General features: G+C 34.9%; 1 protein-coding gene across 2 annotated transcripts; it reads right to left on the bottom strand.

Moving 5' to 3' along the window:
- Positions 1-280: 280 nt before the first annotated feature.
- On the bottom strand, positions 281-14332 carry LOC144453978 (cyclin-dependent kinase 8-like). Of its 2 annotated transcripts, XM_078145355.1 has the most exons (13): positions 14062-14332; positions 13142-13226; positions 11969-12079; positions 11070-11210; positions 10301-10358; positions 9495-9626; positions 9152-9295; positions 8658-8727; positions 6994-7066; positions 6197-6294; positions 5841-5925; positions 5129-5233; positions 281-1915 (listed from the first exon to the last, which is right to left on the bottom strand). In XM_078145355.1, the coding sequence occupies exons 1-13, from the start codon at positions 14187-14189 to the stop codon at positions 1781-1783; spliced, it is 1365 nt and encodes a 454-aa protein (XP_078001481.1). In that variant the 5' UTR covers positions 14190-14332; the 3' UTR covers positions 281-1780. The 2 variants fall into 2 exon arrangements, with proteins under 2 accessions (XP_078001481.1, XP_078001482.1); XM_078145356.1 differs by lacking the exons at positions 13142-13226; positions 14062-14332 and adding an exon at positions 13081-13104.
- Positions 14333-14844: the final 512 nt, after the last annotated feature.

A 14844-nucleotide genomic window follows, 5' to 3' on the forward strand; every position in this document is an offset into this window, starting at 1 on the left:
TGACAAGGGTGTATTCCATGACTGTATCTCTGTTGTTGTCATGTTAGAGGGTACATAAAGTCATGGTCAAGTTTAAGCTGGTTGTATTGACTGTGAACATGTGAGAAAAATTAACTTGGACAGTGGTTGGCAGAATGGTGGCTGGTGTTTGTATTGGATTATTGCCAGTGTGTGTGTGTGTGTGTGTGTGTGTGTGTGTGTGTGTGTGTGTGTGTGTGTGTGTGAATATAAATAGTGTCTGTGTGTGTGGCAGTATATGTATGGGCATATTTGTGCATGTGTAGTTTGTTGGTATTCTTATGAGATGTGTGTGAGTAGCAGTGTGAGTGAGAGTGCATATGTACATGCATGTGTATGCAATATGTAAATCTGTTTGTATGTGCAGTGTATATATGAGTCTGTCTGTCTCTGAATGGGTGGTCAATATATAAAAGTCTGTGTCTCTGGTTAATATCCCATTCTACAGTTGCTGGATGTACTATTTCTGAAAGTCAGGGTGAATACAAACATAATTTGACAAGTATTTATGTCTCGACAAAAACTCTATAATAACTGACCTGAATGTTTGCCTTTTTTCATAACTTTGAATAAAACTAGGTACAAGGTGTGTCAAAACAATGAAATGAAGGATGTCAAACTACATAGACTGATAGTTTTTTTGTTTTTTTTTATAGAGATTAAAAAGAATGCCCTAATACTAATAGTAACCAAAGGTACATGTATGTCTCAAAACTTCTATAATTATACTACACAGTGGGTTTTCATAAAGACTTACAGAAGTAAACTGAGTCAAGCTACCTATCAATGCCAGACAGAAATAGAAAGGTAAAACCAAACGCTGTTAAAAGGTGTTTTTGAGAGAGATTCAGTTGACAGTTCTAGTAACAAGTGCAAGACAACCAATCCTGTGGCACAGTACAGCTAAAGTGCTGCACTATTATCTTAACATTATCTACATGTTGTTGTTGGTTTGAGTAAACAGTGCTGCTAGTTCAATGTACAGTACTGCTACTGGGGTGTGTTATTCTGGTATTTGTATCTGTATCTGTGTTGATGTTGGCCTGAGTAAACAGTGCTGCTAGTTAAATGTACAGTACAGCTACAGGGGTGTGTTATCCAGGTATCTGTATCTGTATTGATGTTGGCCTGAGTAAACAGTGCTGCTAGTTCCATGTGCAGTACAGCTACAGTGCTGCATTATTATTTTAACATTATCTACATGTTGTTGTTGGTTTGAGTAAAATCTGATGTTTGTTCACTGTTCAGTACTTTTACAGGGCTGTGCTGTCTTAGTAGAAGTGATGTTGTCAGTGGCCTGCATGAGTAATCCATGTTGTAATCCAATGTGCAGTACTGCTACAGGGGTGTGTTATCCTGGTATCTGAGTTCATGTTGTCCTGAGTAAACAGTGCTGCTAGTTCCATGTACAGTACTGCTACAGGGGTGTGTTATCTGGTCTCTGTGTTGATGTTGGCCTGAGTAAACAGTGCGGCTAGTTCCAGGTACAGTACCGCTACAGGGCTGTGTTATCTTAGTATCTATGCTGTTGTTGGTCTGAGTAAACAGTGCTGCTAGTTCCATGTACAGTAAAGCTACAGGTGTGTGTTATCCTGGTATCTGTATCTGTATCTGTGTTGATGTTGGCCTGAGTAAACAGTGCTGCTAGTTCCATGTACAGTACTGCTACTGGGCTGTGCTATCTTAGTATCTATGCTGTTGTTGGCCTGAGTAAACAGTGCTGCTAGTTCCATGTACAGTACTGCTACTGGGCTGTGCTATCTTAGTATCTATGCTGTTGTTGGCCTGAGTAAACAGTGCTGCTAGTTCCATGTACAGTACCACTAGAAGAATATGATAAATTCTGTTGGGAATTACTCTGTCCTCCAGATCCTTGATAACCTTGCAGGACATGTTTCTGTGAAAACAAACAATGTCATTAATAATGAAATTTAGAAGTACGTGGTTCATTCAAATGACAGTAAAGTCTATTTCAGAAATGTGTGGCTGATGGTTTTTAGTAAAAAGAGAGTAAATCTGTATTTTGTAAGTGTGTTTTAACTACAGTGCAAGAGAAAAAATGTTTAAAACAGAAAATTATCATTTAGAATAAAACTAAAACATGTGAGCTGTCAATCTAACAAAATCGGCTATTTGTAAAGAGAAAATACACAGTTTATAAAAGTTAGAACGGCTTAGGAACAGGTCTTCAATCTGAAAAATCAACTATTTTTTACACAAAAATACAGTAAATACAGTAATAAAATATCACAAGGTACTCGCAGTAAAGTACGTACTTGAACACACTTAGGCCTAAAAAAAATTGTGTGGTTCCGATAAATCTCAATTTTAGAATAGGTGTGGTACGTAGATTGTGTGTGTGTGTGTGTGTGTGTGTGTGTGTGTGTGTGTGTGCATGTGCGTGCGTGCGTGTGTGTTTATTTTTCACCGAGACTTCATAATTTTCGTGATTTTATTTTACTTTTTCTTGAATATGTAAAACAAAGTTTAGAGCCAGCAGTGAAAAAACAAGGTGGGGGTCGGATAACTGGAACCACACAATTTTCTTTAGGCATTAGCCACCACTTGCAGTTAACTGAACTCATAAATAATTCATAAATAAATAATTTATTACATGTATCAAATAATTTAAAAGAACTTTGCAATCAATTATTTTAACAATGCTACAAGATGTTTTGTTATAGAAAGCATACATCAACATTAAAATCATTTTAAAATAGTTTAATTGAAGCTTTTATAAACTCAGCTTGTACCACCTAAATACAGAAATTACACTTTTAAAACATTTAGACACGTATTTCATCATCTATTGCATTACCACCTGTTACCTTTAATTTTTTTTTTTTTTTTTTTTTTTTTTTAATTAAAATGATATTCCACGTACATCTAATTTCTCCTATTGTTAAGTATGGTTTCATTAAACGTAAACAAGTCTAAATTTATCCGTTTTCGTTAATTAGTAGGCTTTCAAAATATGTAGATAACTGGTTAACAGACTGTAATTTGTTAATGGCTAGCCACATATGTCAGTAAAATATTCCAGACACTGGATTAGCAAAGGGGAGACCTGGTAAAACTGGGTTTTTCATTTAAATTTTCTATTTCATGAGAAGGAAAAAGAATACATGGTAAAATTTATGAAGAGTTTGAGCATGTGTTTTGCTAATTTTGACATTTATTTGTTGAAATTAAGTCTGAAGTACACACTCTCATGGGTGGTTTTTTTTTGTTTTCATTTCACAAAATGGAAAATTACATAGCTATTTTTGTTTCTCTGTGAAAATATGATTGACTATAACATTAAGAACCATTTTTTGTGTGTAATAATTACTAATGAATTTAATATCCTGCATATCAAATATGACATAGCGAGCTCCATCATTGCCAGTTGTTTCTGAATGGCTAAAATCCATTTCACATTGTTAAACATACTTTATTCAAACTACCAATTTCTCATCCATATGGTCACTTTAAAAGAAAACACAATTCTTGTTAACAAACCAATACCTATTCATATTACATTCTAGTCTATGGTTTTTCTCCACATTATGTGCATTTTATTTGCTTTTGTTTTTGTTTCCTGGGCCTGTAAATGAATTAACGTTTCTATAGGTTTTTCTACTTGATATAAATAAGTAAACAAATAACTAAAACCAGATTTAATCTGAATGCCTGCCATAAGGACAAAACCATAGATTTTCTGTCCCACACACATTGTTGGAATGCAAAATTCTGAACATTTGTGTCCACAGACAGACAGACACAGACAGACAAACAGACAGACAGAAAGACAGACAGACAGACAGACAGACAGACAGACAGACATACATACAGACAGACAGACAGACAGACAGACAGACAGACAGACAGACAGACAGACAGACAGACAGAAGTATAACATAACCTCCCCTTACAACAAGAGTAACAAGAAAGGAACATCGCGTATTACAGAAGTTATCTGATAGTTTGAATTGTTGTCCGAGACCATGCTGCAGTGTTTAGATTTATTATCAATAGGTCTACACATTTTGAGTCATTATTTTGGCATAGCAACAGCAACTTTCTACTATGAAAATTACAACTGAAAGAAGACCTTTACAATTGACATTTATCCTTTATATATATGAAAGCATGTCTAACAAGATTTTTCTTATAGGAACCCTTTAAGAATCACTAATTATCCTATAGGATCCTATAGGATATGTTCATAAAGGACATGGTACCTGTTAATTTTACCAACTACTTCATGTTAGTGTTAACTGGCTCTGTTTGATACAACCATGCAGAAACCAATAAGAAACTACAGATTCTACTGAGATAGTACAATTGAATGAATCCAGTTCATGCAACATTTTCTGTCTAAATGAAATAAACTAAATGTGCCACCATGCAGACATCAAATGCAAACATCAAAATATTGGCACTTGTGTCTCTGTGTCTAGTATAGTTAGACAAAATATAGCAAGAAATTGTAATTTTGATATTTATAAAGTGTAGAGTATGTGCAGTTTCTTATTGGTTTCTATGTGGTTTCTGTGTGGTTTCTGTTTGATTTCTGTGTGGTTTTATCAAACAGAGCCAGTGAACACTAACATGGAACAGGTTGTATAATACACTATTCATGGCACAGATGATGATAGTTGTTACCGTGTTGGTTATTAACACCATTAACATTTCACAAATCATGTTCTTTCTCTTTATTATAGTTATTGATATTTTCCTTTATTTTAAAAATTGTGTTTATTTTCCCACTTTTTTGAGATGGTACCACAGTACAACTTTTACTATCACTTTTTTTCATAATATTTCTAAGTCTATATTTTTTTTTTGAGTATTTCTGTAGTTTTACCATTTTTGCTTCAGTTTTTATTTTGTGACACACCTATGAGTAATTTCATGGACAGCTGGTGCTCCAAATGTTTATTACCATCATACTACCATCACCATCATCACCACCACCACCACCACCACCACCACCACCACCATCATCATTATCGTCATCATTATTGTGATCATTAATCATCATTCCAATTATCAACATTATTATTAAAATTAAACATTATATATTTAATAACAACTATTTTGAGTAGTTCACCTGCACTGTCTTTACCTGTTGCTGTTGGAAATCTTGTGTCATCATAGGATTAGATGAGCTGGTAGAGGGTGGTACAACACGCACTCTCTTTGCATTAGAGGCATGACTTGATGAACCAGCCTGGAATGGAAATGAAATAAAAGAAAGTTATTTGATATTAATCCTAATTTCAGTGAAACTAAGGCTGTGTCTTTCCTAAACATGTGACTTTTTAAAGTTTTACACATGTTACAGGATGAACATGCAGTAATGTACATAGCTTATTCTAAATGCATGTATCGATTTTCCGATTGTTATATAAATAATATTCAGATTTGTAAGTTTTACAATACATTCTTGCTGAGTGTAATATTACTCACTTCAAACTGTATTGAGGTAATATTTAATCAAGTGGTGGGGCAAGACGTCTCATTAGCTCTGTTAGAGCTATTTGTCTTGTCCTTCACTATTGTAATTTTAGTGTCTGTAAGTGTTTGTAAGTGTATGGTTTATTATTCATACAGTAGTTAAAATAAAGCAAAACAATACAGTACAGTACAGTAGAGTACAACACAACACAACACAACACAACACAACACAACACAACACAACACAACACAACACAACACAACACAACACAATAATGATAAAGATGAGATGAGATATCAAGTTCAGTGTGAGTGGCTCCATGTAAGGTTTCACAAAACATCATATAGTTGAGAGCACATATACTGATAGTGATACATACCTTACTAGCTACTGACTTATCATCAGCGTCTTCATCGCTGAGGAATTCTCTTTTAGGGTATGGTATTGGCATGTTTGAAAAAACACTACAAACAGAGAATAAAAAAGGTTTTATTTATAGTCAAATTAGAAATATAAATACACCTTTTTCCTATGTATACACATTGTAAACCTTAATATTCCTGAACAGTGTCTACTTTTTCAGTCAGAGTAAATACTTCATTATTCATGTCAGCAAATAGCGCCCTCAATGTTGGGTTAATTTATTCTGCTTATCTCACCATTGAGGGCTCTCTGGATAGGCTGCTAACAGAGATATTTATACAGGTATGATAAATTCATTGTTTACAAACTTACTCTTGTGTGGGTGTTGGTTCTTCTTGAAAGTAAGCATCCTCTAGTGCTTGTTCTGAAGTGATTCTTTTAGTAGGATCCATGGTTAGAAGTCTGGACAACTGAATAAAATATCAAAAACAAGTTTATGTAAATCATGTTAATGCTCTCAAAGTGTGGACAACCGAATATGGAATATCAAATATTAAAGTCAGGAATGATTTAGAACATGACTTAAGTTTTCTGTTCTCTGAAGGGTTGTTAGATTTTTTCAAGCATTCAATTTTCTCTGTTCCAAGAAATCAAAACTGCAAGAGAGGTTCAAGAAAAGATCAACAATTCATTCTACAAGAAAGAAGGACACTTTTATTTCCTATTAGGGCAAGTAAAACTCACAAATAAAAACAACTGATTTCTTAGTATGTTATGATCCTTACCAGATGTAGTGCAAGTAATATTCATAAATGATCTGTGAATTCATTAGCATGTTATGATCCTTACCAGGTGTAGTGCAAGTAATATTCATAAATGATCTGTGAACTCATCAGCATGTTTTAATGCTTACCAGGTGTAGTGCAAGTAATATTCATAAATGATCTGTGAATTCATTAGCATGTTATGATCCTTACCAGGTGTAGTGCAAGTAATATTCATAAATGATCTGTGAATTCATTAGCATGTTATGATCCTTACCAGGTGAAATGCAAGTAATATTCATAAATGATCAGTGAATTCATTAGTATGTTTTAACGCTTACCAGGTGTAGTACAAGTAATATTCATAAATGATCAGTGAATTCATTAGCATGTTATGATCCTTACCAGGTGAAATGCTTTACTGTCTGATTTTATCTTGTGTTTCTCCATGTACTTCTGTAGACAACAACTTGAATAACTATAGTGGAAAAGTACACAACGATAAATTATTATAAGTGTTATGATATACCATGGGTTATTTGACAATCTATAACTAATACACATATTGTAATATCATAACTAGGCAAAGCCCATAATCTCGTGCAGGGTAGATTTATTTGTGACCGGCTGCCTTACGATGATATTGTAGATAGCGCCCTCCATGTGGAGAATGCACATGGTATATAGAATGCACATGCGTAGCCAATGTGCCGCAATGCATCCTTGGGTAAAACCACCCAATTTTGTTCGCATAGTACATAGGACACGCATGAGTACTAGTCATTGAACTGCAGCACGGCCACTGTGCGAGCTATTATGATCTGAATTTTTGCACAGTTTGTGGTATTTTTTATGTGATATGTTACATTCAAATGGTCTGATAAATCCAACAGACTGTCAGAGTATTACCATCAAGTTTGACTGTTTTTGTGTCACCAAGTTAGTTAACGAGGGTTCCAAACCAAAATTAGGATACAATGTATCATAGGGGAATCTAACTTATGAATTTTACCAGATTTCTCCCTCTCTATTATTGGGGTACCTCTAACATCATCAAACTGAACAGCCAAATAACTTGTCTTGTGTTACTATCTCAACAAGCTTTATACACCAAAGTAATTCAATTTTTGGAGCAGGAATCTGTGCTGAATTTTAAATTACCAAAAATAGCTGTGCTTAATCAAGTTGGATATCATACTTAAACTTATGAGGTAATTGCATCCCACATGATTCAAAGTAGGTAGATACAGGTGAGTGGTACATTATAGCTGTTGTCAAGGTGACTTATCTGTTACTAGGGCTATTTGCATACTGCACAGTAGGGATTTTACAATGTTGTATCCCATTACTCTTGGCTTAGTGTGGAGAACATCTTGAGACAGTAGCACAATTCAAGTCTCTGAGCATAAAACTGAAGGATGTACTGGTTGCACATGGTGTATGTGACAGTAGCAGACAAATACTGGTATTGTTTACTGCTATCAACTTCCATAATTTGGTTATAAAATAGCACCTCAGTAACTTACTTAACTTTCAAATCTTGTAAAGTGCTCTACTACACTTGACATGTGTTTGGCATGATTTTGTGGATTTCCTGCATGGTTGTTTATGCTATTACAAACTGTCGACATCAGGCCTTGAACAAATAGAACCTATTACAAATGGGGAAAGTAAACAACTGAATTGGATTAATAACACTTGGCACTGCATGTTGGAACAGCAGAGACGTATACTTTTACACACCATGGTATGATAAGAACAGTTTTATGGCCTCTTTATATGTCCATGAAATGCAAGGGGAATTGGAAATTTGTTTGTGACTGAACTATAATATGTAATTGTAAAATGGCCATAAACTGTGCTCATCAAATGATGGAATGTAATATAAGTCTCTGTACTTCCAACATGCTGTGTCAAGTCTTATTAGTCCAATTCAGTTGTTGGTTGTTCCGTTTGTCCATGGTCTGATGTTGGCAGATGTACTGTAATATCAAATCTTGTGTTAAGCATACTATATGTCCATCAGACACATATAACCATTCTACAATACTGAATGATTATCAACATACTTAGATCTCCTGAAGTCTTTCATTAGTGTACCATGTTCTGGCATTTTTCGTATATCCTCCCAGTCTTTCTCTGAAATCAAATAAGGAAACACAAAGATATGACTGGAAGTTAGTAAACATCAAAGGAAAAGTCTAGTCAGACTTATTTCTGCCTTTAGTATACATGTACTTGTATTGATTACTGCTATCAACTTAAAGGAAAAGTCCAGTCAGACTTATTTCTACCTTTAGTACACTTGCGTTGATTACTGCTATCAACTTAAAGGAAAAGTCCAGTCAGACTTATTTCTGTCTTTAGTACACTTGTATTGATTACTGCTATCAACTTAAAGGAAAAGTCCAGTCAGACTTATTTCTGTCTTTAGTACACTTGCGTTGATTACTGCTATCAACTTAAAGGAAAAGTCCAGTCAGACTTATTTCTACCTTTAGTACACTTGTATTAAGTGCTGAAATATTCAATTAAGACTACTAAATACTAATAAGTCACATACCTTGAGGGAATCCCATGACATTAAATATTCTATCTAGTTGATCATGATGATATGGATTGCTTGTTTTGATGTCTTCTTGTCGACAATGGAATATCGGTTCTGATGTGAGTAATTCGGCAAATATACAACCAATGGCCCAGATATCTACACAAAGATAGACAATGGAATACAGGTATTTTCCTATGATATCTCACAATTTTGTAATTTTTTTGTTACAATACATTTCTAAATAATCACAAGTGTTACTCTGTATACATTTACAAAATGAATGGGTGTTAAAGTGTGTTTGAAATGGTATTCATAGTGCCTTCATTGATAATGATATAACATGTGAGTAACTTACCAATTGCTTTGGTATAGTGTCTAGCACCTAGCAGTAACTCTGGAGCCCGATACCAAAAAGTTACGACAACAGGATCCAAGTCTGCTAATGGTTTTAATGGAGAGTTAAAAAGCCTGGCAAAACCCATGTCAGCTGAAAAATACAATTACAATAAGTCTAAGACTAGCTAAAACAATCAAAATCTCTCAAAATTAGATAGTGCCCTCAGTGTTGGTTCATATATTCTGTGTCATAATTACTAAGACTTGCCATTGAGGGCTCTCTTTTCTGCTGCCCCAGAGCCTGGGGGAATATTATTCACAAATTTCTGTTGTGCTCAATATCTCAGAAAGTTGCACTTCCAATATTTAGTCATTCCATTCAAATGGTTTCTATTATACTATGCACGAGCCAAGTTGGACAAAAAAATATGGAATATATACTCTGGTCATTCTACGTCATGACAATGCACATCTATGTCATGACAAAGTGTGTCTACGTCACTGGTTCTGCTGTGTTCGAAATATGAGCCAAAACATTCAACATTGCCATTACTTTCCCCAATTTTACTTTGATATTACTGGCGCAGGTATAATTATGTTACTCTCTAATATTTTTTCTTCATTCAGCCGGAAAATACTCATCTAGTGACTCATAGTGACAAGGCCCCCTTACGTCACTCATATTTTCCTTGGCTGAATGAAGAACAATATTTGGGAATAACATCTGAATATATCCATGTACTGTACAATGCTTTGAGCATGTTGTGGGAAATATATATCCAAGTCTACATGTAGGCTGTAGTATCATTTTGTCTATTTACTTACCAATTTTTACTCTTCCTCTTTCTGGTCCATCTCCCATTACAAGGATATTGGCTGGTTTCTGATAGTAAATTTAAAGAGAAATTCTATTTACATTAATAGACAATAATATGGGGGTTGACAAGAGTCGCAAGGGTTTTTGCCGATATATATATATCCGGAAGGTGAAATTTGCATATGTGCCACAAAAATAACCCAGCATGGTTAATCTAATTATAACAATTTCATTTGATAAACTGCTTACAGCAACAGTGGGAGGAGGGAAGGACTTTGGTAAAATTTACATCATTTTCTACATTTGACCATAAATTGTTCTACAAACCCAGTACTTGGAAATGAGGTAGATTGTATCTACTAGTTCATAAAATAGTATTGCCGATCAGAGATAAATGACAACGGTCGGTAGTATTAAAGGCAAACTCTGAATCAGGAGATGTGAAAAACAGTTCTCTGGTAGAACTGTAGCAAAAGTTGGTGCAGAAGAAAAAAATTATCCTCTGTAATCCAAGTTTTGGCTCCACTAATCAAATAACACCATTCACCAATCAATGTGAGAACCTGAGATTAATAACTTTACAGAGCTATGTTTCAATCCCAGGTCATTGCATTAGTGTTATCTTAATAAGGATTGCATGGGATCATTCTTTTGTTCAGGACAAACTATTTCTAAAGGTCTGCCAAACAATAGATTTTCACACCAAGGTTTGCAGCATACTCCATACTCCATGGTCCAAAGTGGGTCTGTAAAGTTTAAAGGAAGAAAAGTACTTACCAAGTCTCTATGAAGCACCCAGTTTGCATGTAGATATTGAATACCATCTAAGATTTGATAAAGTAGAGACTTCACCATAGTTCTAGGTACACTCACTGGTTTCTTGTTAGCCTTTGAGGCTCTGTGGTACTTGATAATGTGCTGTTTAATAAAACCCATATAGCATCAAGTAATTATTTTGAGTGTTATTCCGGCTAAATAGATTGGTAAATGGTTAATGACTCTCTAGAATGTACAATTAAAATCATGACACCTGACACAAAATCTTACGAACAGAGATAATTGTCGAGCAAAATGAAAAAAAAAATTGTAGTAAAATGTTTAATAGTAAGATATTCGTTGAGCCAGATGATAAAATTTAGCAGCAAAGCCAGACAGCATTTTGTTTTAGATTTTGTGACTTTAATTGTATATCTAGATAATGCTTGTAATGGTGACATAATGGTGAAAGGTGATTTTGTGATATAACCTTAAATTTTCTATATGTATCATTGCATGAACATCTATCATGTTATTTTATTGTTTACTAGCAGGGTTCTCACAAAGATGTGGAATTAGAGGCCAAATCAGAAACATAGGAAACCAACCAGTAGTCTAGCTGCTAGACCTCAGGCTTTCTTCTCAACACTCTCTTTCTGAAGGTGGCACACAATCGAAGGTGAATGCCTGACAGTGAGCAGAAAAGCCCAAGGGGTCTAGCAGCAAGACTAGCCAACCAGCTGTAAAGCAGCAACAATAACCCAATGTTACTAAAACATGTTTCACAATTCTAGTTTTAGTTTGTGTCTATCTTAGTTTGTCGAAATCCATGGCACAAGTCATACTAACAAAAGGCAACTTCACAAAGCTCTGTCACTGTCGTTGTTCATGCAGCAAGTGAATTCAAAAACACCACTTACCCAGAGATCATGTTCTGAAAAGTCAAACAGCAACCAGACTTTTCTGTCTGCATGTGACAAATATACACCAATCAAACTAATCACATTTGGATGTTTTAGTTCTCTCAGCAGCTAACAAATAAAATATATACAAGCATGTCATATGGGATTACAAAGTTGTTGGTTCATTCTGACCCTAATATCAGTGATCACATATTCCAGCATGGGATTACACTAAAATACATTGCAGGGGCATCCTTATCATCTGTTTTCTTATGACTAGGTACACTGTAGGATAGTGTGGTGGTCCTGAATCAAACAATGCCTACTGTTGCCAATGAATGTCTGATATGTGTTGATGATATATGTTCCATAATCTCCTTTTTATGGGGCCAAACACAAACATTCACACATGTCTGGGAGTTATCTGCCATCTTATCTGATTTTGATCACTGAACACCATGTGCATTGTGGGTGTGAACATGCAGGATGTGACTGTCAATAAACTGAAATGGAGTGATATGATTGGATGCATCGACATTTTGTTACAGAACAACAAGTACACAGACTTCCTTCAGTCATTTGTGGAAAGGGATGACAACAGTACCAACAATGACTGATCTTGCAGTCTTGCAGCGTATTATGAATGTAGTATACAGAAGTCTCTTTGAGACTGATATCTTCAATCTCTCTCTCAGGCTTCGCTGTAATTCTGTATATGACCAACATCTTGACATGATGGGAACTTAACTTGTTATACAATTCGCAAATCAGAATTCTGTTCTTATAATACAATTCCCATTACTTGAAACACAATTCTACTACCTTTGGCATATCATTTACATGTAAAAACAATCATTCTTTTTCTTGGTCGACACCATGACTTCAACACAACGCATTCTGTGTTGACCTCATCTCTTCTACATGTAAGTTCTATTAGCAAGTGGTAACATGGTACATGGTCATGGCAGGTTATTTTTACATATTCCAAGAATTGCATCCATGTATTTGTGATGACTACATTGCAAAACACCAAACATGAAATATTGTAACATCAGAGTGACTGAGGATGAGTAACTGATGCCTTGTGGAACTCCAATTTAAATCAGATAGCTGTATCTCTAATGGCTTACCTCAATTTCTCTACATGCTGACATAGAAATTTGTGTACCCTCTATCAGTTTCAAGGCTTACCTCAATTTCTCTACATGCTGACATAGAAATCCCTGTACCCTCTATCAGTTTCAAGGCGTAGAATTCAGGCTCATTGCTGTTTTTACTAGGAAAACAAAAGAATAGTGTAAAAATGCTGACATTGTAATATTTGAGATTTTCATCAGTTACCATGGCATAATTGTGTTATTTACAGTTCGCTTCACAGGAAATTATAATCTAGTCACACTATCTACAAAACCTACCTGACAACAAAGTCATCCAAATACATCCCATTCATATCAAATACAGTATATACAATGTAGTATTTATTGCAAGAATTTACTTCATAGTTTAGTTTCCAGCTTTACATCTTGCTATTTTAGTGATCTAAGAATGAAAACTTGCAAGCCACATATTATACTAAAAGGCATAAAAAGCAGTCTACAGCAACTAAAGATACAGAAAAGCTCTATCTCTGAACCCTTCTATTATTTCTAAGTTGCTTAGCATCTTATCAGCATTGCGCACCCTCACAGCTGTGACCAATTTTTGGTGACCATCTACATTTGTATATTCAAAATATTATCTACATCATTGGTGTAAGAAAAATTGAGGCTGATCTATCAAAAAAAAAATTGTGTGCGTGTGTCTTTGATTATAATCACATCCACTCCCTGCAACAAAGTATGTATTACTACACTATACCCTAATAGCTAAGTCTGCAGAGATGACACTACAGAGTGATGCTTTCATATTGGACTCGCCTCAGAGCTACAATTGTAGTTACTGCCACTTACACACTTGTTCATGAAGTATGTTTCCTAATAGTATTATGGGTAATGTTGTGTGTGTGTGTGGGGGGGGGTGTGTATAGTGGGGGGGGGGGGGTTAGGTAATCTCAAGGCTTCCATAATTTCAATGACTACATTATTTTAGACATAAGTTATTAGTATACGTACTTCTTTTTTCTCCTTGCTTTATATACATGACCATAGGTTCCCCTTCCAACTTTCATGCCGTCAAAATCGAATTCATCTTCAACTCGTTCTCTCTTGGCCGCAACTCGAGCTTTAAACTCATAATCCATAGGAATGATAAAACTTTCAGCGTCAGAGATTTAAGGACAATTTATACATTTCGTTCATCAACGAAATAAAATCAATTTTTTTCGTTTGGTATTGTATTTTTGACGACTTTTTCCTTTTTACAGACAAAGAGCCTTTCTGGAGTTCGCCATATTGGTTCAGTTGTTCGATTCCTCTTCTCCAGAGAAATTATTGAAAAGCGTATTTTGCAATTTTTCTGTGATTTCAGTACATACTAAAAGAAGCATATTATCTCATTAATAAATAAAATTATATTTTCCTATATTTCATTCTTATTATACAACAACAAAATTTAGAAGTTGATGTTACAATCATAACCTTTGACCCCGGAAGTGATCGTGTCGCGGGAATTTTCATTTCTTCATAAACATTAAACAAGTCGTTGTAGACTGGTCTGGTAAGTACATTTCAAAACGCACCGTTAAATCTCAATGTTTTTCATATGATTGCTAACATTCAACAAGTAAGGTTGTATCGCAGATAGTTCACTAATACATCCATGGTTTTGCTAAGTAATAGGACTATTAGCTAATATCTTGCCCGGCTGCATACTTTTATAAGTGCATTATAGTTTTATACTAGTGTCTAGATTTCTAGTAATAGTATATGGCTACACACACATTTGTGATCTTGACT

Source organism: Glandiceps talaboti, chromosome 3, assembly GCF_964340395.1.
Source record: "Glandiceps talaboti chromosome 3, keGlaTala1.1, whole genome shotgun sequence".
NCBI classification, from domain to species: Eukaryota; Metazoa; Hemichordata; class Enteropneusta; family Spengelidae; genus Glandiceps; species Glandiceps talaboti.